The following is a 27,644-nucleotide window of genomic DNA, read 5'->3' on the forward strand; positions in this document are numbered from 1 at the left end:
CTACCAATCTGGATTTGCTTGAGTTAAAACTGTAGACCCTTTGTCTTGAGGCGGAAGCTCTAGTGCAGATGGCTGCTTGTCTCTGGCAGTCATCCTTAAGTCAAATCAAAGTCCACTCCACCCTCAGCCCATCCAGTTTGGTAGAACTGAGGTGTGCCAGGGCTTTCTTTTTTCCCCTACAGTAAACAAAGGAAGGATGTGGTCAGCACCACTGTATTTTTCTTACTTTAGTAACCCCAATGGCTGAGAAACCCGTTTGCGATTTAAAGGACTCGAAGCAATCAGAAATTTAAAACAAAAGAAAACTAGGATGTGCTACATTCAAAGTAAAAGGGCACTACGGAACCTGTTTCAAACACCTAGTGAGAAATAGGTCTTTAACAGCAATGTACAGACCTTGCATATCAAGGTTGCAGGTTATGTGCCTTCGCTACTTGGCTCTTTCTAATGTTTACCCAGGTCTTCAACAGAGAAAGCTCCCACAGCAAGAAAAACCACAACCAACAATACATTCATAGAATCAGAGAACTGTAGAGTTGGAAGGGACCCTGAGGGTCATCTTGTCCAACCCCCTGCAATGCAGGAATCTTTTGCCCAATGTGGGGCTTGAACCCATGACCTGCAATTAAGTGTCTCATGCTCTACCAGATGAACTATCTCCGGCATTCTTCTTCTACAGTTAGACATCCTTTACCAAAGTGTGCCATGTAAGAGAAGTCTCCTATACCTTATACAGATGACAAAGTTGGACCACTTTGCACGTTAACATGTGTACTATGTGGCTGCATGTCACGTGTAGCCCTTTGTTGTTTGTTGGCATCCCATCTGCCTCAGGAGACAATGGAAGAGTAAGCCTTCAGGAGTAAAGTCAAACCATTGTAGAGTTATAGCACCTGCTGCAACTGTAGAGACTAAGGCAGGAGAAACATGTTTTATTGCAGGTGTGGCTGATGAAAGTGTCTGGTTTTGCTGCTACAGGTGCATCATGCCGTTTCTTCTCTCTGCACTCCTCCCACCGGTCATTCCTCCTCTGATCACTGCTATGGATGAACAACCTGTCTGTCTCCAGGCATTGCAGACATATGCAAGGGATTCCCATATGGCGGGGTTAATGCTGCCAGCTTTCATGTCACAATTGCAGATGTTTGTGGCCCTTATAGACCTGAATAACCCAGCAGAACTCTGACATTATCAGTGAACCTCTCAACAGTTATCATAATGTTACAAGACTTGTATGACCTGACTGGAAGCAAGACAGGAGCTCAGGCTCTCATACAAGAGCTCACCAATGACATGAGACAATCCTGTAGTTTTATGTTTTGTAGCTTTCTTTTTTTCTTGGTATGTTAAATTGTAAACAGTATTGAGTGCCTTGGCAGAAGGGACTTGTATATAAATGCAGCAAGCAGATTCATAATGAAGTTGGCTTCCTAGAAGTGTTTGATCATTGAAATGCTCTTAACAGTTGCCTATAGCAACAAGATAGCCCTTCCTATAAACACACACAAGAATCTGAAATTACAACATATGGTTCAGTGCAGACATGCAGTTTAGGAGCAATTACATAAAATTAATGAAACATTAACTTCCAACATGCCAAAGCTGCTACTTGAAAGTAAACTCCATGGATGTCAATGGTATTTACTTTTAAGTGGTTTTAGGATAGTGGTGTAAATTACCTGCCATTTTCTTCCTCCTCCTTTCTTTCTCAGATCTACTACTGTTTTCCATCAGTGATGTGGGGTGGAAATTTTTTGGGTACTATAATTTTATTTACACACACTCTCACACGCACCAATTTCTAAGAATTGTTTCATTAAATAAATTAGTAACATAATGAATGGATACCAAATCAATCAAATTTTGATTCATTAGTTTCCAGAAAACCTTAGTCACTGCTCTCTGTTTCCTCTCTAGGATTACTGGATCAAAATTTGAAAAATAAGGATAATGCTAAGCTTTCAAGAGTTAGAAAGTCCTCAGCTAAGGTTACAGACTCAGGGTGATACGACCAAAGAAAAGATTCAATTTACTGTTGCAAAGAAAACTCACAGATTAAAAAACAAAAACCATGATGTGGTAAAATGCATTAGAGTTAAAATTCTTGGTTTTAATACTTTTATCAGATAAGGGTTTACTCGTCATCCCCCCAAACTTTTCTCCTTATAACGGCTGTTTTAAAGGCAAAACAGCCACCTTTTTTAAGAGATGTATGGGGACCTAAAGGGCTAAAGGAGGTGCAGATGGGATCTATACTTTATTACTCATATGTTATTATGGGTAAGAAAGCATAGATCCCATCTGCAGTGTGGTTTGCTAAGGTGTGAACATGAGGAGAGAGTGCTGGTGTCCTGACAAAAATGTGCACCTTTTTGCTCTCCTTGTAATTCCTGGGAGACCCAAAATCTTTTCCAGCTGAGAGAAGGTAAAGGAGTGTGCTAAAGACAATGATTGTACCTTGGCCAGCATGAGATTCCTGTCCACCTAAACTACTTCACAAGCAAATCTGTGACTTCTTGCCAGATAGAAAGATCCCATGGAGGCTCAGGAATAAATATGCCCTTCCAGTTTAACTCAGCAGATCTATGGGTTTTGCTTATTTCTACCTAAAAATCTGAGCGCTACCCACAGCCTGATATTTCTGGAAAATGTGACAGCACTACCCTCACAGGGGTAGCCACTTGGTAGATGTTAGTTACTGTAGAGTGTAATTCATCACCTGACAGCTCCTGGGTCTCCTTTTTGCTTTCCTCCAATTGTCGGTGAATAGCAACCACTCCACAGGCTGCAGTAGAGTGAAACAAGGGCAGTCAGGCCACTCCATTGTCTCTGACAGCTGAGAGACCTTCTCTTCCTGAACTGTTTCCATCCCAGCATGTTGCTTTTACAAGTTTTGTAACTTTAAAAATGGGTGTGCGCTTGTTTTCCTCTTCCCTCCCCATCCCTTTCCCCTCTTGTGCCATGTCTTTCAGACAGCAGAGCTGAAGACAGGGGCCATTTTGCTTTTTGAACTGATGTGTAAGCCATGCTGGGAGCCATTTACCTGAAAACAGTAGAGCACAAACGGCTTTAAATACGTGGATTTAGTTCATACTTGCAATCACAGTGGCCAGAAGTTGGATTTTATGATATCCCCTATTTCCCTTTTTCTTCTTCTTTTTGTGTGTGTGGAATCTAAGCCCTGTTGACAGCTGTGAATATCTAACCAGGGAAGTGCAGGCTTCTGCATTTAATTACTGCAGAGAATATGCGCACGATCCAGTAGGACTTCTGTTAATTCAACAGGTGACACTCCCCCCCCTCCCCGCGGAAGGCTACAGTGGTTGGTTTTCCGCCTGCCAGGCCGAAAGGAAACATTTGACAGTGGGTCGGGTGGGGGAAAGCCAACCACAAGGTTTATACGCCCCTCTCTCACCTCCCTCCCTCCATCTCCGCGGCTTGCATCTACCTCCCTCTGCCTCTCCCTGCGAGCTCCTTTATGAGCGCCTCCCTCGTTATATTACGTCACTTCCTGCCGATGGGTTGTGGGGTGGGGGGGAGCAGTGGTAGGAACTAAGCGGAGGGGCGATGCCCGCGCGCCGCTCCCTGTCAATCAGGCGCGCGTCACTTCCTTTCCTGGTCTGCCGCTTTCTGCTCATTACAGTTGAAGAGTCCGTCAGTGGAGAAGCTTCAGCTACGGAGACTGAGGCTGCCTCTGCCGCGCGCCAGATCTTCTGTATTTGTGTGGCCTCGAGGGGCGGGGCCGGGACCGGGACGGCAGCTTCACGCTCGTTACCCTCGGCTGCCGCCGCCGCCGCCGAAGAGCCAGCTCTGTGGAGCCGAGCCAGGCCCAGCCAAGCCGGGCCCTCGAACGGAAAGAGTCGGAGGAACCTGCTGCTGCTGAAACTGAGGGCCGAGGGGAGAGTCACCCGGCAACGGTGAGGGAGCCGCCATCGCGCATGCGCGTCAGGGCAGTGGCTGGCGGTGGTGAAGGGGGGGGGAGACGGGAAGATTTTTATTTTTGGGGGGATGGGAACTGCATTTGTTGCTGGGGGTGGGGGGAGGACTGCAGGCGAAGAAGGAGGTCTCGTTTGGATTGGAAGGGGTGGGATGGGGGGGGGACCTCGATGCTGGAAAAAGGCGATGGGTTTGGGAGGGCAAATCTGCAGGTAGGTTGTCTTGTGGGTCTGAACGTGACCGGCCTTGGCGAGGGCAGGAAATGGTTCGGGGTCAGAAGAGCAGGAGTTGGGGGTTATGCACCTCCTTTTTGGATGGGGTGAGGCGATCGTCCTTGAGGGTTAGACTGTTGAGGAAGCGGGAGTGATGATTCTTCACACACACCTCCCGCAATGAAATCGTGATAACTTGGTCAAAGCGTAACTGCATGTACGAATGGCGGTGCATATCTTTATAAAAGGGCGATTGGCTATTTGGCTACAGTGGACTCGGGTAACGGTGTGTCTCTGCACACTCAATGGGTACAGAAAGCAATTTGGAGACGTCAGTAACGTGAATAAATTAGCCACCAGCTTTTGGAATGTGATGTTCCTAATCCTAAGCATCGTTTGAATGTGTTCTCTGAGATCTCCAACCCCAGAAATAGGACAGAGGCTACTTCCCTCCTGGAAGTAAAATGCTAGGATTCAAAGGATCAAAGCTTCCAGTTCGTCAAGCCCCCATGTGCTGCTTATCAGGCTGTGTAGATGAAGCTGTGCGATTCAGATCAGGTGTCATAAACAGAGAGCAGGTGCAGCACAGAAAGGTTCACTAGAACAAAATAGCCCTGTGTGATTCAGTGGAAGAAATGTGCTACAAGTTGAAGGTGTCCCAGCCCCTGAGTCACTTGTCAATCTGACCTTCTGGAAAACTTCCCAATGCACAAATCCAAAGATAACTTAGTTAAGCTCTCATGGAACCTCAAACTTCACAAGGGCATATCTGGAGTTTCCTAATGAGACCAATAAGGGTATATTAGTTTTTCCACCTTTACTTACCTTTTTATCTGCAAAGAACTATTGGGTATGCTCTAGAGTGCATTGACAGGTTGAATGAAAGGATAGTGAGACTCAGCAGGCTGGCTAGCACAGTGCTTAAACTTTATCCCCTAGGATGCATCCCGATGCAGAATTATTTCTTTGGCAGACAGATTGTTGTTATCTTAGGTTGGGAAGCTTAAAAGTACTTTAATCCCTTCTGTGGGCAAAATATGTCCATCTGATATATCGGGTGTAAATATTCCACCTGTTTGTGCTTTTCTCTACCACCAAGGAAAGCATATTTGGAGTTTTCAGTTTATCCTTCATACCCAGTTAAAATAGACTGCAAATGTGTAAAGTTTGGATACCCATAGCAAGCTTGGTTCAGAGAGATGAATGGGTGGTCAGTAGTGGGAATGGGTGCAATGCAATGCCTTGATAGGCCCTTAGTCCACCTTTGAGTAGAGAAATGCTAGGCAACTTGGCTGAAGCAGTTGCCACCACCTTCATTTCCACAAAATGCATCTGAACCCTGATGTAGTGTACTTTAGGGATAGGGTGATTGTATTCAAGTTTTTTAGATGGGACACATTTTAAATTTAAATTGTTCTAACCCAGCCTGGGACCTGCTGCCGAAGGATGGGTAATACATTTAATAAAGCTAAGAATAATTAAACCCAAACACGCACGTGGGAACCCATTTCTTAATTTATTTAACCGTATATTTGTATAGTGCTGCTCCTGCTGCTGCTGCTGTGACTCACCTTAGAGAAGCTATGACCTGGTAGTGGGTCCCGACCCACCAGTTGAAGATCAGTAAGGTAGGGCATTTGGGGGTAGTGTAGAAGATGGTGGTGGCAGCAGCTTCAGACACCTCACCCAACTTTTCTTTTATCAGTTCTAGACCTAAAAATAGATTAAGAAAAAAAAGGCTGCTGACATCAACTGTGGTAGATTCTCTGGAACCCCTGCATTTGGTCTGACTTTGTCATGTAGTTACATCAAGCATGTTCCCAGATGCATATTTAAAGATGTATGAGTGAATGAATCCACACTTGAAATGTTTCCTACGTGAACCACCAGCATAAAACCATCAACCTGCAGCAGTTGTGTCTGCTATAATTATGTACCCAAAATTCTACCCAGAGTGCTTAGATGCACAGGAAATTGATTCTGAGATTGACATTTTTATTTTTTTGCATTTATACCCCACCTTTCCTGCAGGGAGCTCAAGGTGTCTTACAAGGTTCTCCTCATTTAAGCTAAACTCTAACCACCACATCACAGTATTTTATTAATAGTTAATGAGAAAATACTTGTTTCTGGGTGGGGTGAATAATAATTTTTGTTTATAAAAAGTGGTGTTTCAATATTGTCTCATTAAAAATAATCTAGGATTGAATCCAGTAACTTTCTCTCTCTCTCCTTTACCCACATGCTTCTGTACCCCGACCCACAAATATGCTCTAGTGAGATGGGGGAGCTCCCAGGGTGGGCTTACAGGTGGTGGTGGGGCACATGGGAAAGTTCAGTTGCATGAACAAAATTTATTCCCTTTGTGCAGTGACTTTGTTGATTATAGCCCCTTATTTAAAAATGAAATCATAATTTAATACAAACATACTTCTTTCAAGTAATATAGAAGCTACTGGGAACAAAAACAGCATGAAATTGTAATTTGAGGTGCAAGAAAGTCAATAAAGGCCAAAAGATTTAATATTTTCTCTACATTACCCATGGCTTGCTGTTACATGGATGCTTGTGTTAATGGCCACTAATTTGAAGCATGTGCTTCAGACTGGGCATGTCTTCAGCAAAACATTATTGAAAAGCAGAAAAGTTTCCATCTTGTTTATTTCATATGCACTTTGATTTAAACCTGCATAATGCTGAGAATTCATCTCAGTACCGTATTTTTCAAAACCCTGAATAAATTCAACAGTAATGATAAACCTTAATAAGCTAGTAAGCTTTATCACACATAGTGCAATACAGTATTATTTGATACATATATGTTTGATATCCAGTTATCTATGGTAAAGGTAAAGAACCCCTGGATGCTTAAGTCCAGTCACAAGCAATTATGGAGTGTGACGCTCATCTCGCTTGAGACTGACTTTGTCCACAGTCAGCTTTCCAGGTCATATGGCCAGCATGAAAAAAACTGCTTCTGGCACAATGGAACAATGGAAGCCGGAGTGCATAGGAAACACTATTTACCTTCCAGCCGCAGCAGTATTTATCTACTTGCAGTGGTGTGCTTTCAAACTGCTAGGTTGGCAGAAGCTGGAACAGAGCAACAGGAGCTCACCCTGTTATGCAGATTTGAATTGCTGACCTTCCGATTGGCAAGCCCAAAAGGCTCAGTGGTTTAGATAGACCACAGCACCAACCACATTGTCTATACTTAATATTGAAATATACTTTGAAGTCCTGTGGTATCTAAAGTACAGTCATACCTCGGGTTACAGATGCCTCAGGTTGCGCACCACGCCGAACCCGGAAGTACTGGAACGGGTTACTTCTGGGTTTTGGCGCATGTGCAGAAGCGTCGAATCGCAACCCACGTGTGCACAGACGTGCCGCTGTGGGTTGCAAACGCTGTGGGTTGCGAACGTGCTTCCCGCACGGATCACGTTCGCAACCCGAGCGTCCACTGTAATATATTTTATGACCATCATACACTGGTAGAACAATGATGACCCTCTGCATCACTTCCAATTTACAATTCTATGATTCTATAATGATGGCCTAAAGACTTAATAATTCTATGAAATATAAATGTTAGACTTTCATAATATTATTTTACACATTAGTGACATTCCAGTGTACTTAATGTGCTGTTTTCTCAAGCCATCTTAAACCAGAGATGATGCAAGTCTGGTTAGGAATTTCAGCTTTGTAATAACGTCTATTTTCCCTTTGAATTACCGGTACTTAATTTTTTGCTTGTTCTAGTAGTTCACTGCAATTGTGCTAGGCTGCCCAGGTGGAAGAGTAGATAAGCCCTCTTGTACCTTGAATAGTTGTGTGGAAGAGGGAATTTCAACCGGCATAGTTTGCATATGAGCTACACTGACTGAACTTTCCTCTTCTACACAACCATTCAACGTGCAGTCCTCTTTTCCACCGGGTTATCCACACTATTCTTCAACTGTCCATCAATATTAGCTCTTTATTTTCTTTCTTTTAAACCAACAAATGAAATCCAAGACATTCATCTGCTTCCTTTTCTGATCTTAAGTAATGTAGCATGAATGTATTCTTTGTCATCTTCACTTTTAGAAGGGATCGTTTTCAGTTATGATCTCCTCTAGTCTGGTTTTTGTGACATTGTTGCATTTGGGTTGCTTGAAATTTCATTTGGCCTCTCATTTCTTTGGAGACTCTACCATTATTAATTTTTTACATGCATGTTGGTTTTATAACGGCTTGGTCCTGTTCCTCTTTCTTCCTAACTTTCTGTTTTTGGTTAGTTCACTCTTTCATTTGAGCTCCCAAGACTGCAAATCCTTATCATATAGTGATAAGTACTAGTAATTAGGAGGAGGAAATGTCTGTCTGTATATCCTGGAGAATTCCTAATTTATCTATATGTTCATTGATAAGAAATCACAGTGGATATGTATTATATAGCACACTACTGAAGTGATATGATGGTTATGCATATGATGTGACTTTAAAGCTTTGTATTTATTGCTACAGCTCTGCAGTAATTTGATGAAGTGATTCTGAGGTATTATGACACACATCTGAATACTTTCAGCATCACCCTTTGGGTAGAGAATAAGAGAAATGCACAGTTCATAATGAGAAAATGCAGCCAATTTGGGGGTTGCTTTTCCCTGCCACTCTTGTACAGTGAAGTCTGTAATCTTGAAGCTGGATAGGAAGCTTCTAATGTTTTTGTTGCCTTGTGGAAACAGAAGGGAAGCAGCAATCATGGGCATCTGGTGCAAGAAGAACTATATTTATGAGTGGTGGAGCCTAATAATAATTTAACTTGTAACTCCACTAGAGGTTGAGTCTACATAGGGAATATAGGAAGCAGCCTTATACTTAGATCATTGCTCCATCTAGCTCAGTATGGTTGGTGTACACCAGGGGTTGTCAACCTTTTTGTACCTACCACCCACTAATGCATCTTTCTTGATGGTAAAATTTCTTTACCACCCACCAGTGCTCGATGGAAGGAAGATTCAGCTTGTGCCGTAGAACCCCCCAACTGCCCACCTAGAATCCTGAAATGCCGACTAGTGGGCGGTAGGGACCAGGTTGACAACCCCTGGTGTACACTGTAACTGGCTCTCTAGGGTTCTCTTCCACTTCTATTGGGAATTGTACCTTCTAAGTTACAAGGTAGAAAATTGTGGTAGAAAATCTTGTTCTATTTGTATGGGAAGCATGAAAAACTAAAGCTTTTAACGAATTTTTCTCATGCAATTTTTTTTACATATATACCAGGACTCCCTCCTTTCCAGCTGAATTTCTGTGCTCCCTAGAAATAAGTTCTACTTTGTAGGATTCAACTAAGTTGCTGTGCGTGGGGAACTAGGCTCGCTGTCAGAGTAAGACCCCAGCCCCCACCCCGTGCATGTCCCCTGAATTCCCTAAATCTGCTCTGAAGGATTAGAGGAACCCCTAGAACAGGTTTAGGGGCTGTGCTGGTTGGGGGAGGTCTCACTGTGAGTGAACCTAGCTCCCTACTCATGTATGCCACTTTGTGATATCTTTGGTGGCATTCTGGGTACTAGTTCAGTGAACCCTGGGCAGAACAGAATCATAGTTCCCAACTGTAGTACTGTACATGTTGTTGAGTTATTTGTAATAAAGTTGATAAACTTTGGGATTATCCCTGTTCTTTGATCTGTTGTTAAATAAGATTGTTTGAAAGCAAAATTAACTCATTTATTGCTTGCTTGTTCATTAGTTAGTGCATAAGTCTTTGGTCTTGTCAGAAATCAAGATCCCAAAATGTACATTCTGTGAAATAAAACCATCTGGAATACTTCAATGTTAAAATGTTCAGCAATTAATTACAAATTTAAGTAGGACCTTACAAACTCGTTTGCCCAGTTTAGGTTATGCTGTTCTCCTATTTATTTATATGTTGTATTTCACTGAAAAGCCCTTATTTTTTTCCATCAAGCACTCCTCACTTATTTTGCAAAATGTTGTTGTTTAGTCGTGTCCGATTCTTCGTGACCTCATGGACCAGAGCACACCAGGCACCTCTTTCTTCCACTGCAAAATACTGTATTTTGCAAAATACTGTTCTGTTAATGCTGCTTTTTGGTATACAGTAATGTAAATTTGAGTGGGAAATTAGGCTTTTAATAGATTTCTGCTTTAACAGTTTACTCGACTTTAGCAGTTTCTTCAGAAATCGGATGATTACTCCTTTCAATGAATGTCTGTGACTTGAATTCTGAACAAGTGCTTTTACACTTTTTTGGAAGTGCAACAGGCTTACAAAGAATGACAAAGCATTGCAACCTTATTTTTCTGTTACAAAGTGCTTCTACAGAAGTGATGCAGGCATAGGCTGATGCTGCAAGGTTCCATATATGGGATGTGTTGCCTGTAGGGGGAGCTCTTTAATATAAGAAATATCTTGGCTATTATTTTGAAAACATGATTAAACATTGAGGAACTACTAATGTATGTATATTTAGAAATAAGGCTTTGGAAGGAATGAGAGTTGAAATACTTTGGTTATGATCCTATAATCTATTCCTTTTGACATACTCTTTAGCCTTTCAAATATAAATACTACACAGTCCACATTTTTAAAACTGTGTTGGACTCTGGATAATTAATAAAATGATGATATAAGTAAGGCAGATTAAATATTGAAGGCGTAGATTATTGCTTCTAGGTTTTCACTGTCTTTTCCCAGTTTTGTATACTATCTTCCTCTGCAGGTAGATCTTCTAAATGTAAGTAGGAAACATGTTTGCTGGCTACAATGATTATGAGTTTGCTTAATTGCTGGCTTCTTTGAATCTTGTACTGGCATTTTTATTGACATATATCTGAATTGACTTCCAGTAGTTTGACTGCTCTTAAATGCACTTGCTAAAGAGCACATCTCATTGAACACAGTGTGATCTCTTCCAAGTAAACTTGCATAGAAGTGCGCTGTACATTTTCCTAACTAGAATAAGTATACAGATTTTTTGAATACACCCCCCACTCCAAATCATGATGGAATGTGCATTCATGACATGTGATGGTGAAGTTTTATGTGTTGAATTGTGATTACGGAGCTAATGAGAATGAGCGACTTGAATTAACTTAAAATTTGCTTTTTTTGTAGTGGCGGAACAATGAAAGTGCCCTCTAAAAGCTAGCACTCTTTAATAATTGTTAAATGTTAAACTGTTCTGTTTTCAGGATATAATGTTGCATAAGTTTACTGACTTTATGTTGAAACATTATGCACGCTTTATTAAATTTGTGACTCCTGCAACTGTGTTTGTGCATACAATTAACTGTCACACAGAATTACCTATCGCCTATTAGCTGTTATGATTGAGGTACAATGTAGTTACTGGGCATTTTTTTGTTAATATGATAATGTTAGGTTTTGTTTCTAGATGGAATTATTTGCTCTTAATTTGCCCCTAATGACCCAAATATCGTATTTGGGGAAAGATAAATTTAAAAAGTATATTAATGATTCTTGTAAGTTGCCTCGGATGGATTGTATCTTGAAAGGTAGAATATAAATAACTGAAATAACTTTTGTTTGTCCATGATTTCATTGAAGCTATGTTGGGCTGTATCCAAAGCTGCAGTTCAACTTGTGTAATAAACTTAAGTTTGTGCAATGTAACTTGTCTCTTCCTAGCCTGTGCCCACCAGCTCCCTTTGTGTGCTCTCAAGATAGACTCCAAAGGATTGGGCACTCTCCAGAGCAGATTTTGGTGGCATATGGGGAGAGCTGAGGAAATGGAAGTTCTGTTGTGTGAGTGGAAGTCTGCTTGTACTACGTTGAATGGACTACAAAAATTATGGATTTCTGTTTTTCCTACTGTGTGCTTGCAGGAGCCCTAAATTCCATGTTTGTTTTGGTGACACTGTGCCAGAACTTTCCTGCAACAGTGATCAGGAGCAGAGCAATATTTTTCATGCAGTGGGAAAAAGAATATCCACATTACTTAGTTGGTAGATAGCTCAATATATTCCTTGTGAAGGCTCCATGGTTATGCCATGTCCCTTTAACTATGCATGTTTTGAAGCCCAAGCCATCCCAATTAAGGAAGGAGGGAACCCTAAAAAGGAACATAGAAAGCTTCCTTATACCAGGCCAGCCCATACAGTTCAATATTGACTACACCAGGGGTTGGGAAACCGCTCCCCACTTAGCCTGCCAGGCAATTTTGGTCAAGCTATGCCCACTTGTCCTGCCATGCTCTGGTCCATGGGGTCACGAAGAGTTGGACACGACTAAATGATTAAACAACAACAACAACATGCCCACTTGACCTACACATGGTAATTTAAGTAGGACCTTACAAATTCCTGTGCCTTACAATTTGTGACACCGTGCTACTAATTATTGCCCACTTGCCCTGCACCTGACTTCATATATGACACCAGGTATAGGACAGATAAAATTAGTTGATTGTTAGGGCTTCTAAGCAAAGTGCAGGACTCTCTGCAAGCACTTACGATAAGGTGATTGTTGTGGTTTGGGGAGAGCCCTGTACAACTGTCAATCAGCTAAGATCAACTGTAACTGCCAAGAGAGTTGGAGGAAGCACTTTGAATCCAAACCACTTTCTCTGCAGAGGGGGAAATGTTCTGTTTATATGAGCATTCTGCCTTCTGCAGAAGCATCAAATGAGCTCTTAGCTGATCAGAAGTTACAGCAAGCTTTTTTAAAGGTGCATTCCCAGTCCCAGTCAGATGACTGGCACAGAAAGCATGTCTTCAAAGAAAGTTGTTTTAATTGCTGATCAGCTGATTAATTATAATGGCCTCTTTTGAACTTTGACAGGTGTCAGTCACTAGCCATAATTATGACATCATGTAATTGGTGGGTGTTCTAGCTCACCTGTCAAGGTTGGACCATGGGGGTATGTGTGGCAAAATTAAGAATCTGATCTGCTTGTAAAACTCAGTTTTGGATTTAGTGTAAACTCATAGTTTACACTGTAAGTGGCTCTCCAGTGCTTCAGACAGGGGTCTTCTCCAGCCCTACCTGGAGATGCTGAGGATTGAATTTTCTGCACACAAAGCAGATGCTCTACCACTAGACTATGGCATTTCCCTTGTTGTGTCTTGACATGTTCACTTAATGGCCAACTACCACCAGACCAAAATTTGAGTTTGGTGAATAGTAGAAGGTTTGATGTAGGTGACAGAAGTAGGATTAGAGGAGGAATAGCATAGCTGATTAATGTGTGATTGTTAGCTTTTGGGTGAACTGATTTTCCAATCCTTTGTTTTGCCCCTCTGAACTATTGATTGTAACAGATGGTACTTTGTTAAGCTGCACTTACAGCATACACACTCATTCTACTTGAAGGTCTGATACCTGTGACAGGAAGCATGTTCTACATGTGTGTACCCCCCAACTGTTTTGAAGATTTCAGTGTAGCTATTTGGTTTGAGATAATTCAGCTAGTGCCACTTGAAAATAAGCCATTTGCTATTTGCATAGCCCAGCCCTTTTACTCCTAAGAGGCCACATGAAGAACAGTCTGTTACACTATTCGAACATCTTACAAAAGTTTTAGCATCTCTCAAACTGCATGTATACCCCTCTGAGGGCCAATAACATGTCTGATAAAAATACTGATGAAATTGTTAGTTTATAGAGATCCTTGTCCTGCATTATACCAAATTTGATTGTTAACAGATTTGAATTATATGTCGAATCTGATTGTTAACGTGGATCTAACCTCAACTCGCAGTAGATAGGGGTGTGTCAATGGAGAGGAGTTCAGTGACTGGAAATGAGGTGGGAATGAGAGAAACAATTATTGCTGATTTCTCCAGATGCAGTACCCCTGAAAATCTCCTCTGGTGACTTAGAAGTCCCTTTGGAACAGCATGGCAGGTGGTCTGCAAGTGAGAGGGGGATTAGGTAAAAATTGCCTTCTGCCTGTAAGAACATCCAGTTTGTGGAGCAGAAACCTCTGATCGATCTGCCTTGCTTTTGCCAATGGGAGAATCCTTGTGTTTGCAGAACCACAGGTCTGGATCCAACCCATCATATGGTCTGTATTATATTTTTTACTATACAGAATTATTTAGAGCATAGTTATAGAACTATGTGAAAATGTTCTTTGAGGCATGGGATTTGAGTTGGAATTCATATCACAGCAATAGTAGTTTTTTATACTCCTGTTTGATTTACCAAAATGCTGATGGAGATTAATTCCCCCTTATAATGGGGGTAATTTATGGTACAATCCTATACATGTCTACTCAGAAGTGAGTCTCATTGAGTTCCGTATGGTATAGGATTGCAGTCTATTTAGTACTTTGTTCTGTATAAGTCAGTGGGACACGGGTGGCGCTGTGGGTTAAACCACCGAGCCTAGGACTTGCCGATCAGAAGGTCAGTGGTTCGAATCCCTGTGACGGGGTGAGCTCCCGTTGCTCGGTTCCTGCTCCTGCCAACCTAGCAATTCAAAAGCACGTCAAAGTGCAAGTACATAAATAGGTACTGCTCTGGCGGGAAGGTAAATGGCGTTTCTGTGTGCTGCTCTGGTTCGGCAGAAGCAGCTTAGTCATGCTGGCCACATGACCCGGAAGCTGTAAGCCGGCTCCCTCGGCCAATAAAGCGAGATGAGCGCTGCAACCCCAGAGTCAGTCACAACTGGACCTAATGGTCAGGGGTCCCTTTACCCTTTACCTTTATTTAAGTCAGTAGGGATAATTAACAAATATTAGAGCAAGTTAAGTGAGTTCCATCATGGACAGCTGGAGCAGGTGGGAACTGCCTCCTCACAAGTACTAGAGATCTTGCTGTCTGTATCAGAGAACATGTTCTCCATTCCACAACTGTTTCCAAGATTACAGCTAATTTATTTTTTTCCTTACGTAACTTTAGCAGGAACCATTGTGGTATAATGGGCACAGTTTTGCTCTTTGATATGTTTTCAACCCTGAGTGGCCTTGGGCAAATCATTATCTCTTAAGTAACCTCAGTCCACCTCAGGGTGGGTAGTCATTGCCCTGATCTCCTAGCAGGTCCTTCCCTTACAAGAAGGATATATAGTTTCACTTTGGATTCATTTTTGGCTTATACTAGACTCAAAGAAGAAAGTAAGTGACTTTTTAAAAAGGATTTTGTATATATGATAACTGTACATTATTTAATGTAAGACATATAAAAGTCTAGTAATTCTAGGAACCTTGATAATCTAAGAAATGGTTTCATGCTTGTAAATGTTACTATCAGATTAAAGATAGTTGTTAGTAACAAACATTGTACTTAAAACTTTGTAACTACATTATCTATAGGCTGTTAAGTAGGTCTCATGACCAGTGTCATTTAATTGTAAATCCCCATGAAAAAGGTGACATTAAAGTAGCTTTCCATTTGACTCATTTCTAGTCAGATCGTAGGAATATTGGTCTGTCTTGCTCAGTGTTGTTTACACCAACTGGCAGAGGTTCACCATGGTTTAAAACGGGACATTCCCAGCCTTAACTGGAAATGCCAGGGATTGATCTTGGCACCTTCTACATGCAATGAAGATGCTCTTTCACTGAACTATGGCCCTTCCCCATTTGTCTTGATGACGCACAGCTCAGCTACATTGAAATTGTATTTCTGTAGCACTCTCTACATAGGGCTGGTTTTGAAGAATCTCTCTAAGCCTCAGGCGGTCCTAAATACTCCAGCTAGGTTGCTTATGGGAATACATATGTGTGAGTATATGGTGTCTGCTTTAGAATATTTCGAAGCACAATTTGAGGTTCTGGTTATTATCTATGAAGCCCTAAATGGCATGGTGTTTATGGATGTATGCATATTGATGTCTGTGGTTTTTCTGTGGCCCAGTTGTGGAGTGAACTTGCATGGGTGGTTAGTGTGGTTTCTTCTTTTGACTTTACACCATCTTTCCAAGTCTGTTTTATTTGAGCAAGATTAATATTAACAGGTTTTATGCTGCCTCCAATTTTTAAAAACAATTTAAAAAAACAATTTCATGGATGCATTTCTGATTTTATCTTGTGTAATTTGACTTGGTTTTTCTGAAAATCTTAGCTGCTTTTAATGTAGATTAAGTTGGAGTTTAAAATAACGTAAGGGTTTAACATGTAGGGTTTTAAATAATTATAGCATTTAAAATGTATATTTTGTTTTGCAATAGTTGCGTACTTCCTATAGTTGAAATTTAAACAAAATTTAAGACATCATTTTTAAAGATGATTTTTAACCATCTCCATGAGGACTGTTTCCATATTTTAGATGGGTTATTTATGGATTTGATATCCCAATTTGTTAACTAAATGTATTAAGAACAAACTACAGTTGCATGAACTTGAAATACTAGAACTGGAGTTAGTTCTAAAACAGACTTTCAGTTTCCTCCTTGCATGCACAAAGGACAGGACAGACTTGTGCAAGCTTGTCCATTGCTAAACCATGGTTTAGCACTGCATTTGAAACAGGTCATTGTCTGCATGAGTACAAGAACTTACGCATTTGTTACAATGCCACAGCAGCAGCATGTCTACATTATTTACCTTGGAGTGAAATTGGGGTGGACTGAATGGAAATTTTGTGAGAATTGTGCTTGCAGATCAGTCTGTCTGGAGATTTGATCAGACTATTAAATCGCCTAATTTCTGATAGTCAAACACATAATATGATCTGGTATTCACATTTTTTAAACTTTGTTCCGAGACATTTAAAAATAAAATATTGAAGCAACCTGTATGCTCTCTAGGAGGGTTTCTTGGGGCCATTGGATGCAGCTGAATTGTTACTCTGTCAGCGTTGAGGAAGGCCTGTTGTGTGATCCCTGTTTGGTGGAAAGCACTTGCGCTCTGTCGGGGGTGGGGAGACTGGACCTGTCAGACACAGGCTGTGGATCCACAGAACCTCAGCTTCCCTTGTTCCTCTGATACACCCTAAAAATATCCCAGTCCTGAAGGTGGTGTAGTTAAGTCTCTCAATTGTTTTATGTATGTAATTTTTATAATTGTTTATGTTGGTATTTTTATTTTTAAATTGCTTCAAATTATATCTCAGGAGGTGATTCATGATGGAATGAAATAATTAAATTTGTGGTCAATGGGAGGGGAGAAAGAAATTACGGAATGAGACACCTGCTCTCCACCTTTTGCCCTTGTTGCATTGAGCGACGTAGGCCATGGGAAATGGCGGTAGCTCCGCCATGGACTCTTCTCCTCCCCCTGCCCTATACATTGCTCTTGAAATAATCATGAAATTTAGAGTATTTAAATGCTTCTTTTTGTTTTCCAGATTAACAGCTGAGGTACTGATCGAGTTCTGCTCTTCTTCAATGAGGAACTACAGGCTGATCTTCTGCCATAACCTCAAGCAGCCATAAATGACAAAAGAATGCTTGGTCAGTAAGGGTAGCTGGCGTAGAAAATATTTTGTAAACGTAGGTGTGTAAGTGCTCTGAGGTAGGTTTTCTCAACTTTCTTTTCTTTTAAGAAATTATTAGAACCATAGTTTAAAGTATGGTTTATTTTGGCCAAGCCAAATTTTCCGCAATCTCTTCAGCTGATCTTGTTTAGGAGTAATACGCATTTCTAATGCCTGGTGTAAACTAGTCTGGTAGTAACCAATGGATACAGTACAATTAGCACATAATTAAGTTGACAAAAAGTTGATCCATTGAAGTGACACTTTTTTTAATTAAAAAATGACAGTTTCTATTGTATTTCAGCATTTTGGGGCTTTTAGCAGGCTCACCACGTGTGATTAAATCTGCTTATTATTTGCGATAATTCTAGCAGCTGTTGTTGCCAGTTTTATATATCTTTGTTTTGCAGGAACTAAAATCCTTGTGTGGTTATTCTGATTCAGTTTTATCACATTCTGGGCTTAGAGTAATTTTTTTTAAAGGAAGATAGTTTGTGTGGGATTCATAGCTGGGGTTCTAGTTTCTGATTAAAGTTTATTCATTAACTGATGTATTTTTATGTGTGAATCGGTATTTAATGTTGTAGTTCAATGCAAGGCAACTGTATTTTACAGAAAGACAGCTTTGATATTGGGCTGCATAAAGATATGAGGAAGAGCTCCTCCCCTTCTTTGAGTAACTGCAACTCTGTTCTCACTAACAAAATATTTGGAATTCCACTCGATGAACTCCAGCAGGAAGGACAGCCAGGCAGTGAAGTTCCATTCATAGTCCGCCATGTTGTGGACTATATTGAGGAACATGGTATGTATCATCATGCTGTGCCTTAACTACAGACTTAAAGTCTGGAACTATCAATATTTTTCATTTGTAAACTTGCTTTGAGTTTATGAACTTAGATTTCCATCCTTATAATTTATGAAAGTGAACGGTATCGTACCCTGTCCTGCAGCCCTGTTTGATCCATTTAAAAACACATTTTCACTGACATCAAAGTGCATCTTGAGGTGGTGGCTGGTGCCATCTCTTTTTATCAGTTTTTGTGTGGAGGGACTCTAGGAACCTATGAAGCTTCCTCATACTGGATTGGTCCATCTAGCCCAGTGGACACCAGTTGGTGTTTCTCAGACCTCAGGGAGTCCAGGTAACCCACCCAAAAGTAGGGGGTCCGTTGCCTGGCTTTTGAAAAACAGGGAGTCTGCAGTACTTAGCTAATTTGGAATTGCTGATCTAGCCCAATATTGCCTACACTGACAGGCAGTGGTTGTCCAGGGTTTCAGATAGGGAAGCTTTCCTAGCCCTTCCTGGAGCTGCCAGGGATTGAACCAAGTATCTTTTGTATGTGAAGCATGTACTGCACCACTGAGCTACAGCCCTTCCCCCATTCATAGGTCACACAAGAAATGAGGTAATAATAAAGCACTGCAAATATAATTATAGACTCTAATCTAGTTTTCCCAAGTGGTATCTGAAAACTGGCCAATCCATAGGAAGCTGCTCACATCTGTAAATAAGACTTGAAGTACAGTCAGCAGAGTGAAGACAGACATTGGTCTTCCCGCTTTGTTTCTCTAAACCATCCTGTTACATATTTCCTGTCAGTTCTATGCAAATGCTTATCTACCTGGGAGATATGACCCACTTGACTAATTATCTGTCATTCCCTCCAAAGGGAGGGATAGAGTCTAACAGCTGAGCTGCTCTTGCAGCTTGTGTCCCTCCTGCCATCAGGGTCTAGACTGGGTCCCCCATACTACCAGGAAGCAGACCATCCCCCTTACTTATGAGTAGTCCAGAATGACTATATTGTAGTGAAAGGCTGGGATTAGTCAGTTTTAAAGCCAAAGTGCTCTGATTTATTTTGTATTCTGTTTTGATGTTCTTCCTGCCTTTTCCTACCTTTTATTTCTAATAATGTTTGCCACCTTCAGGATTCTAGATTCCCCATGTGTCTAAACACTTGGAATTTATGCTACTGAAAGTTTATGCTTTGATTGAATTTATGCTACTGAAAGTTGAGGATCAGAGTCCTAAGAGACAACATGTTTTTCTGGGAGAATGAGCTGCCTTTACACTCTGAGGGAACTGTCTGTGAAATACAAGGTGCATCGGTCTCAGAGTTCCTGGGCCTTAGGAAGATGAGGGTGTCTGACGGGGAAATGAGCAAGCTGCTTTGATCTCCAGAGTAAGATAACACAGCTCGAAGTTAGCTCTGCTTGACCCATCAGGTTGTGAACATGTCAGATCAAGGAGTGCAGGGTGCACTGGCTCAGAGCCTCTGTAAAAGTAATTGCTTTGGCACAGCCCAGATCCCCCCCATCTGGGCTGCAAGAGTGAATGGGTGAGTGGTGATGTCAACTACCAGATAGTAAGACCCAACTGGCAGCACTGCAGTTGTGCAGCTGTTGAGCTAGGAAAGGGCTTGAAAGGCTCTCCTGAGCATTCCCCTTTCACTGCACCGTATGTGGAACTTCATGATATTATAAAAGTGATTAAACAATTAATATGGGGGTTATAGCTGTATCAGATATCATACATCAATAGTGTAATTGAGTGGGGAGCATTACAGTAAGTTTTATTTTTAAAAAAGAAAAATATTTTCTGTCTTTCACACAGGATCACACTTAATGCTGTAAGATATGCACCTTTTGAAATAAGCAGTTGTACTGAATTTTGTATTTTCATTCTAACTTAAGGAGGTCTAGAGCAAGAAGGACTTTTTCAAGTCAATGGAAATGCAGAAACAGTGGAGTGGCTTCGGCAAAGATACGACAATGGAGAAGATGTGGATCTGGTTAAAGAAGCGGATGTACCTTCAGCTATTAGTCTTCTTAGATTTTTTCTTCAAGCACTTCCAGAACCAGTTATTCCTAGCACTCTACATATGCATTTGATACAACTTTCTCAAGGTATTGGAATTCTTTTATTAAGGATTGAATAGCTTCAAGAAATAATCATATCAAAATTTTAGGGTGGCTGTGGGTTTCTTCTGTATGAAACCCCACATTTATATGAAGATAATTGGGAATTTTGATCTGGTTTGGATGAACTTAGAAGCTACATGTGGTCAGGGAGCAGAACCAGATTACCAGCATGCATTTGTTCCGCCTCTGGCTTACCAGTTAGTTAATCAATGTGCAAACAGAATATTTGCTATAGCATGACATACAATCCATCATCCATAACTCTGAGTCATGTAGTTGATTTCTGGGTTTGATGTTGGTTAACAGCCATGTAGTTCGGTTCTGTGTGTGTTGATTTTAAATTCACTCAATACACAAAAATGTCATGGCAGGTCTGGAGGCAAGATGGAGATGTTCAGCGAGTATGATTGGTGCATCCCTCTCTGCTTCTGTGTTCATTCAAACTGGGTCTTTGACATTTACAAAAATCCACCAAATTTATTAGATAAAATTAAAGAAAGGTTTAAGACATTAAGAAAAAGACTGGATATCCAGGTTTGTCATTCTAGATTCTGTTTTGCCCAGGACATAGAGTGGTTATTGGAACACTCCATCAGAACTACAGTTCAGCAAACGCAGTTCATTCATAATGCTAATCTAAACTATGACTTACCACAAATGCACAAATGAACTATCTGGGCTCCCAGAGAGAAGTTTGTGACTGCTTTGCTGCTCCTCTGGTCCTGCTGTTATGATCTAAGCCATGGTTTGTCTTAGTGTTATCCCTGAACCCATGTTTGTGGTTTATTCTCCCCCTGCCCCGATAAATCACAAGCAGTAAGCCATAGAGCAAACCTTGACTACAGTTTGCAGCTTATCTGGATTGAGCTTGGTGTTGGATGTAGTGTTAAGACAAACCATGGCTTGGCATACAGCATGAGCTGGACTTGAGAAGCAGAAAATCCTCGTTGATCTGTTCAAGAACCTGCTAATTTGCACTATGCCATAGGTTTGTCTTACTGTGAACTGTGTCAAAGAATAATGCTGGAATTTCACAAGGAATAGGTGGCTAGCAGTGCAGGAATGCCTAGGGGCTTACTGAAATACAGTGGTGCCCCGCAAGACGAATGCCTCGCAAGACGGAAAACCTGCAAGACGAAAGGGTTTTCCGTCTGCAGACGCGCTTCGCAAGACGAATTTCCCTATGGGCTTGCTTCTCAAGACGAAAAATGACGAAAAATTTTGAGGTTTTTTCCCCGCTCCCCTTATTCTGAATCGCTAAGCTGCTAAAAGCATTTTAGCAGCAAAACCGCTAATCCCCCCACCCCTTAAAAAGCCGTTTTTAGCCCTTAAAATGTCAATAGCGCTAATAGCGCTACTCCGTCAATGGGCTTGCTTCGCAAGACGAAAAAACCGCAAGACGAAAAGACTCCCAGAACGGATTCTTTTCGTCTTGCAAGGCACCACTGTATCAAATCGATTGGGAAAGGAAAAAGTACAAAACGAGGGGAAATGTTCTCTTAATATGAAACTTGTAAGTGCTGAATACTGCTCAAGTTTTGAACCTTTTAAAAAAACAAAAACCTGAGCATTTCCAAGGAATCAAGTGGAACTTTTTATCACATTGGTTACACACTTGTACTACTGAAGTTAAATCTGTCTTGTTAAATGTTGAAAGTCATATTAGCATTTATTAACAATACTTCTGTCATATTTTACAGATTTTAATGAAGATGAATTTGGAAGAAAGTTGAGGTTTCTCTTGCAGCAGCTTCCGCCTCTTAATTACAGTTTGTTAAAGTTTCTGTGTAGATTTTTAGCTAATGTAGCAACACATCATGAAGAGATTTGGTCTGCAAGTTCTCTAGCTGCAGTTTTTGGTCCTGATATCTTTCAGTAAGTTAGATAATGTGAACATGTTGGCAACTTTGAATGTGACTTTGCAGTAAACATGCATTTTTGTTCTAACTTTAGCTGCTATCACTCTTCCATGAATGCAGTATTTTTTTTTATTCTTTGCTGCTGTAGCAACATAAAATACCATTGAAAATGATTAAACCAAAGTTGAATGTTTCCAATATCTTCCTGAATTCTAGTATTTAAAATAAAAAAGTTTATCCTAATTTAACAACTTTTTGCTTGATCTTTAGTCCATTTAATATTTATAGTATTAATCCTGCCTGCATGTGTTGTGAAGTGGATAATTACCGTATTTTTCGCTCTATAAGACGCACTAGACCACAAGACGCACCTAGTTTTTGGAGGAGGAAAACAAGAAAAAAAATATTCTTAATCTCAGAAGCCAGAACAGCAAGAGGGATCACTGCGCAGTGAAAACAGCAATCCCTCTTGCTGTTCTGGCTTCTGGGATAGCTGTGCATTCTGCATTCGCCCCATAAGACGCACACACATTTCCCCTTACTTTTTAGGAGGGAAAAAGTGAGTCTTATAGAGCAAAAAATACTGTATGTAAAGCTATAAGAAGCTGATTTTTCTCCTGTACGATCAAATCAAATTAAATTCCCAAAAACTTAATTTTATTTGTGGTTGCTATCCCAAGATTATGATGTTTGCTTCCACTTATTGGACCTACCACCATTTGTGCTTCTATTCGTAGTTCCTCATGTTGCATTGGATGCTCAACATATTTACTCAGTATGTCACAGCAACTGTGATGCCACCTTCTGGTGAGCTTGACATGTGGCCAGCCTTCCAACTTTGAAGCTGAAGAGTTGGGCAGGTATTATTTAAGCAGTGCCAGCTCCAAAGTTGGGAGGAAGGTAGGGATTGTGCAGCAGCTGTGTGTCAAAGGTATTAAAGGCTCTGTCAAACAGGAGCTGTTAAACCATGAGACAGTGTTGCCAAAAAGCTTCCCTGCCCAGCATTTTCCTTGAGGAGGGCTAACATGGTGGTGGATGTGGGTGTCTTTAGGCAGCGGCGCCCAATAATGCAGACTCCGCCTGGCCTTTCCTATGGGTTGGGCTTATTTTTGTTTTTATTTTTATTGTGTGTTTTGTGTTTTTATATTGTGTCTTTATCTTGTGAACCACCCTGAGACCTGCGGGTAGAGGGCAGTATACGAAATTAATTAAATAATTAAGTGGCCAGCAATGAAGGATGTACAGTTTCAGTATGTGCACAGACAGTTCCTTTATGTCCTTGAGGATCTCCACCCCAAAGTCCCTTGTAGGAACATATTAATAACCTTTGAGGAATTAGTTTCAGAAATCATAAATTTAGTTTTGGCTTTTCTTGTCAGCATTTACACAGATGTGGAGGATCTGAAGGAGCAAGAACTTGTTAGCAGAATAATGGCGGGACTGTTAGAGAATTATGATGAACTCTTTGAAAATGAAGAGGAAGATTTTTCATCTAATGATTTAAGTTCAGTAACCGAGCAGGTAAGAATTGTGTACAGCTTCATTTTAATAAAAGACTTTGCTATTAAAAAAGCCTAGAGAAACTTCATAATAGATTATAGGTAAGAGTCTGCTTACAGTGGTTTTGTTTACCAGTCAGCAGTTTATATGAGGTTGCAGCCAAAACCTTCCCCTCCCCCGGATCCTCTGACATTTGTAGAGAACTTGGAAGAAATTGTTGGTTGGCTGCTGTTTGGTAAAGAGTCCTATTTCTAATCTTCTCCAGACTGTGACACAAATTAAAGTTCTGGGGAGGGGATATGTGTTCTGCTAGGTATTGTATTCACTAGAGTCACTTGACCCTGTGAAGCAAATTTTTGGTGCCCTTCAGATATTGTTGGACTCCCAACTCCCATCAGCTCCAGCTAGCATAGCTGATGGTTAGGTATGCCTAAGGCAGTGGTACAAAATCGGGAGGGCACCATGTTGACTACCTCTGTTGTGTATTGTTAAGGAATTGTAATCATGTTTATTATGGCTTAGACTTGAGAAAACAAAGTTATTTCTTTGAGAAAGTTAAAATATTAGTGCAGTGATCTAGATTCTAAAGACAGGGTATTCAGAGCTAAAACTACGCTTGTGCTTTGATGTTAGGGCCTCTTTTTAGAACTTCTACAGCATGTTCATCCATGTAAACTCCACCTATCTGCAGTTTTTTCTTGCCCTTTATTCTTGCCCATGCACCCTGGAGAATGGAGTTGAATGGAGAATGGAGTTGAATGGAGTTATTTGGTGGTTCAATTTAACTAAGGACTAGAGTTATTTTGTAATAAATGAGGAATTGAATTTGTCTCCCACAGTGTTGTGGCAACAAGTAAATCTTGGGTGAGTTTTTATATAGGATTGCTTTAGCCAGCCAAGCAAAGCACTGCTCGATTGTCTGTACAAGTGTAGTTTTGGCTCTGAAACCACTTTTCATTAAATCACTGGCATTGCCAGTTAAAAATGGGGTAGGTAGAAAGACTACTGCCTGAGAACATGGCTATCCAATGGGTTACATGTCCCAGTGGCCTTAATCCCTTAATGGGGAGTTGGTGCTTTTTCTCTAGCTGTACAATAGTTTAAAATTGAATATCATAGCTGACTGAGACTACCTCATATCTGGGCTTTGACAGTAGGTGATATGGCTATAGGGGAAAATGTTTGTTTAGAAAATATATCTAGTGGCTGGCTTTGTTTTCTGTGTTGGTGCTGAGATCTGAATCACAAAATGCCTGCTAAAAAAGCTTTAGCAACTTTATTTTTAGAGCACACTTCTCACACTTTTGGAATTTAATAATCTGTCTTTCTAAGAAATCATGGTCTCACTTGGTGTGTGTTTTTGAAGATAAATGATCTGTTGGATGAAGAAGATATAAAGCTTGAACAGTCTGAAGAGCTGCCAGAAGAAGAAGAAGAAAACATGGAGGACCCAGAATACAGGCAGGAGATGGAGCCCCAAGAAATGATGGAGAGCATCTTGGAGTCATGTAGCGTTTCAGCATCAACAAGGTATGAAGGTTCCTAGTATGGACACCATCCCTAGATTATGTGCTGCTTCCTGACTACTTTAATATAGCTGCTTATGTTTCATGTTTTGTTGTGCTTTTGATTCAATCAGTACCGAAGAATTCAGCAGGCCCAGTTCATTTAACCATTCTATATTATATTGATTTAAGTTAGGAGTAGGCATGTGCCTAGACCTCCCTCCTGTCTGTATTATGTTCTATATATTTTTTAAACTATTTGAGGGCAAATGGACATTATATATTCTGGAAGAAAAAGAATATTATAATGAACATGGATTTTACTGGCTGAGTGAACACAAGTGCAAGATGTAGAAACTCCATCTGAATGAAAATAGAATTTTGTGAAGTTTCAATTTGCATGTAGTGGGGCATCATGGTAAAAAAGAAGTTTTTTTGTTCTATTTTAAGGAAATAAAATATTAAAAATAATGCATAAATTTAAGATGAGGTCAAAATAATACCAAACCTACTGGATTTCATCATATGATTGCTATGTAGTATCCCACACAACTAATCCTCTCTAGCTTTATACCATTTCCATAATACTTGCTCTTTTTCCACATCTTCCTCCTGTATTGTTACAACCCATATTCCTGTTTCATATCTAGTCCTTGCTGCTTTTCCAGTATTGGAGCCATTGTATGAGCCTTGTGTCCTTAGAAAATCAAGCAGTTGCTGCGGTGGCAAGTGTGTATTGAGTGTCTAGCCTGCTAAACGGGGCAGGGGGTGGGGCCTGCTTCCTCCAGAGAGTAACTATGTCACAAACCTTTTTCAGAAAATTTTCTGAACACAAATGACTAAAGAAAAATTAAAACGGACAAATTCAGGTTTAAAAATCACTTCAAACTGTTTCTCAATAGAGGCTTGTGGGCCAAGTTTGGCTTGCGCATATATTTAAGCTAGGAAAGCTATAGTAACAGCAGGAGTGTTGTCTTGAACCAAGTCAGAGAATCTGAGCAAGAAGAGGGAGCATACAAACCTGGGACCTAGTCCTGATGCCAGTTGTAGTCTGGTCATTACTTTTTGAAGCGCATTGCTGTAGCAATTTTTTTTAGTAATGATGTGAGTAAGGTATGATTAAAAAACTGCATAACTATCCACTTTCTATAATAATTATGCTGTGATTGATTTCAGAATAAGCATTCCATTGTGAAGTTGAAGGTGGAGGCTTTTTGTGGTCTTTATTTTGACATTTGTATTGCTGCTTTTGGCTGTGGCTAATGGTCTCCCTTTCTCTGAAAGCTTAGTTTTCCAGCCTGAATAATTTTGTGTAATGTAAAAATTATGGTTGAGTTAGATAATCACTTTTTCGTTGATACTGTTAAATGCTTTAACAAAAGGAGAATTCCCGTGTTCTGGAAGAATTCTGTATACCTTAATATTATATAAATTTCACATGGACAACATTTCCTGTACCTAAATAATTCTGAATAGGTGCTCATCCTCCTCTAAAACAGCTGGAGTATTTGTTCTGATAAACATATTTCATAGCCCACTGCTGCTTACTTTTAAGAACTTTTCTCCTGTTAACTACTTCAGCTAGCTCTCTTGCAATTTGAGCATATTGTTAGTTCTCCCATTATTCTTTGTAGCTATATCATCAAGGACTCTTTAATAAACATGGTGGAGAAAAGCTGAAATTAGGATAACTCCACTCAGTGTTTTTCTTTTTTCTTTTTATCTATTGGTTCATATATCTATCCCGTATTATATTATTTCCTCTGAATATTCTCTGGTTTCTTTTCAATGTGTCGATCATACTGAGGAAGTGGGTGCTAATGTGGTCAAAAGTACTTACGATCCACCATCTTGCACCAAGAAGTAATAGAATGAAAAGCATACTAGAGCTAAAATGTTGATTGGGCAGCTTATTGTCAGTAGTGACCTCATGTTGCAGTCTATTTCTATGTAGACTGCAGGGCTTAGTGCAGCACTCCAATAGTGCCATCTTACAGGCAGCTATTGAGATCAAGCAAGCAGAATGGATAGTCAACAGAGATTGCCATACTGTATAGTTTTTCAAATGAAGTGTTTTTACATGAAATGCTCATTTGGAATAGCAAAAATAATCAGAATGGCTTACAAAGTTCTACTGCACAGGTAAATCAACTTAAAATGATAGTTTGATAAGACTGACTTAACTTTTTAGAAGCTAAACACAAATATTTTTGAAGGCATACACTGCACTATAAAACAATTTGCATGCAATAATAAGCTATATAAAGTAAGCTTGTGAATATTTTCCTAATTGCTTATTTTTGTTACTAAAAAT

General features: G+C 40.4%; 1 protein-coding gene across 14 annotated transcripts in view; it reads left to right on the forward strand.

Annotated features, from left to right (window-relative positions):
• Positions 1-3,518: 3,518 nt before the first annotated feature.
• Positions 3,519-27,644, forward strand: part of FAM13B (family with sequence similarity 13 member B) — a 58,735-nt gene continuing 34,609 nt past the window's right edge. For 4 of the 14 annotated variants that reach the window (XM_083428800.1, XM_083428793.1, XM_083428804.1 and 1 more), the window contains exons 1-7: positions 3,525-3,917; positions 17,413-17,579; positions 18,157-18,346; positions 20,239-20,451; positions 22,167-22,341; positions 23,705-23,846; positions 25,192-25,355. In XM_083428800.1, coding sequence (XP_083284926.1) covers positions 18,190-18,346; positions 20,239-20,451; positions 22,167-22,341; positions 23,705-23,846; positions 25,192-25,355 — 851 coding nt within the window. In that variant the 5' untranslated portion in view covers positions 3,525-3,917; positions 17,413-17,579; positions 18,157-18,189. Of the gene's footprint in view, positions 3,918-5,688; positions 5,777-15,781; positions 15,849-17,412; positions 17,580-18,156; positions 18,347-20,238; positions 20,452-22,166; positions 22,342-23,704; positions 23,847-25,191; positions 25,356-27,644 lie in introns of those variants that run through there. The other 10 variants (XM_083428791.1, XM_083428802.1, XM_083428794.1 and 7 more) reach the window with 9 other exon arrangements.

The sequence above is a fragment of the Podarcis tiliguerta genome (assembly GCF_965153285.1).
Source record: "Podarcis tiliguerta genome assembly, chromosome: 2".
Taxonomy (NCBI): Eukaryota; Metazoa; Chordata; class Lepidosauria; order Squamata; family Lacertidae; genus Podarcis; species Podarcis tiliguerta.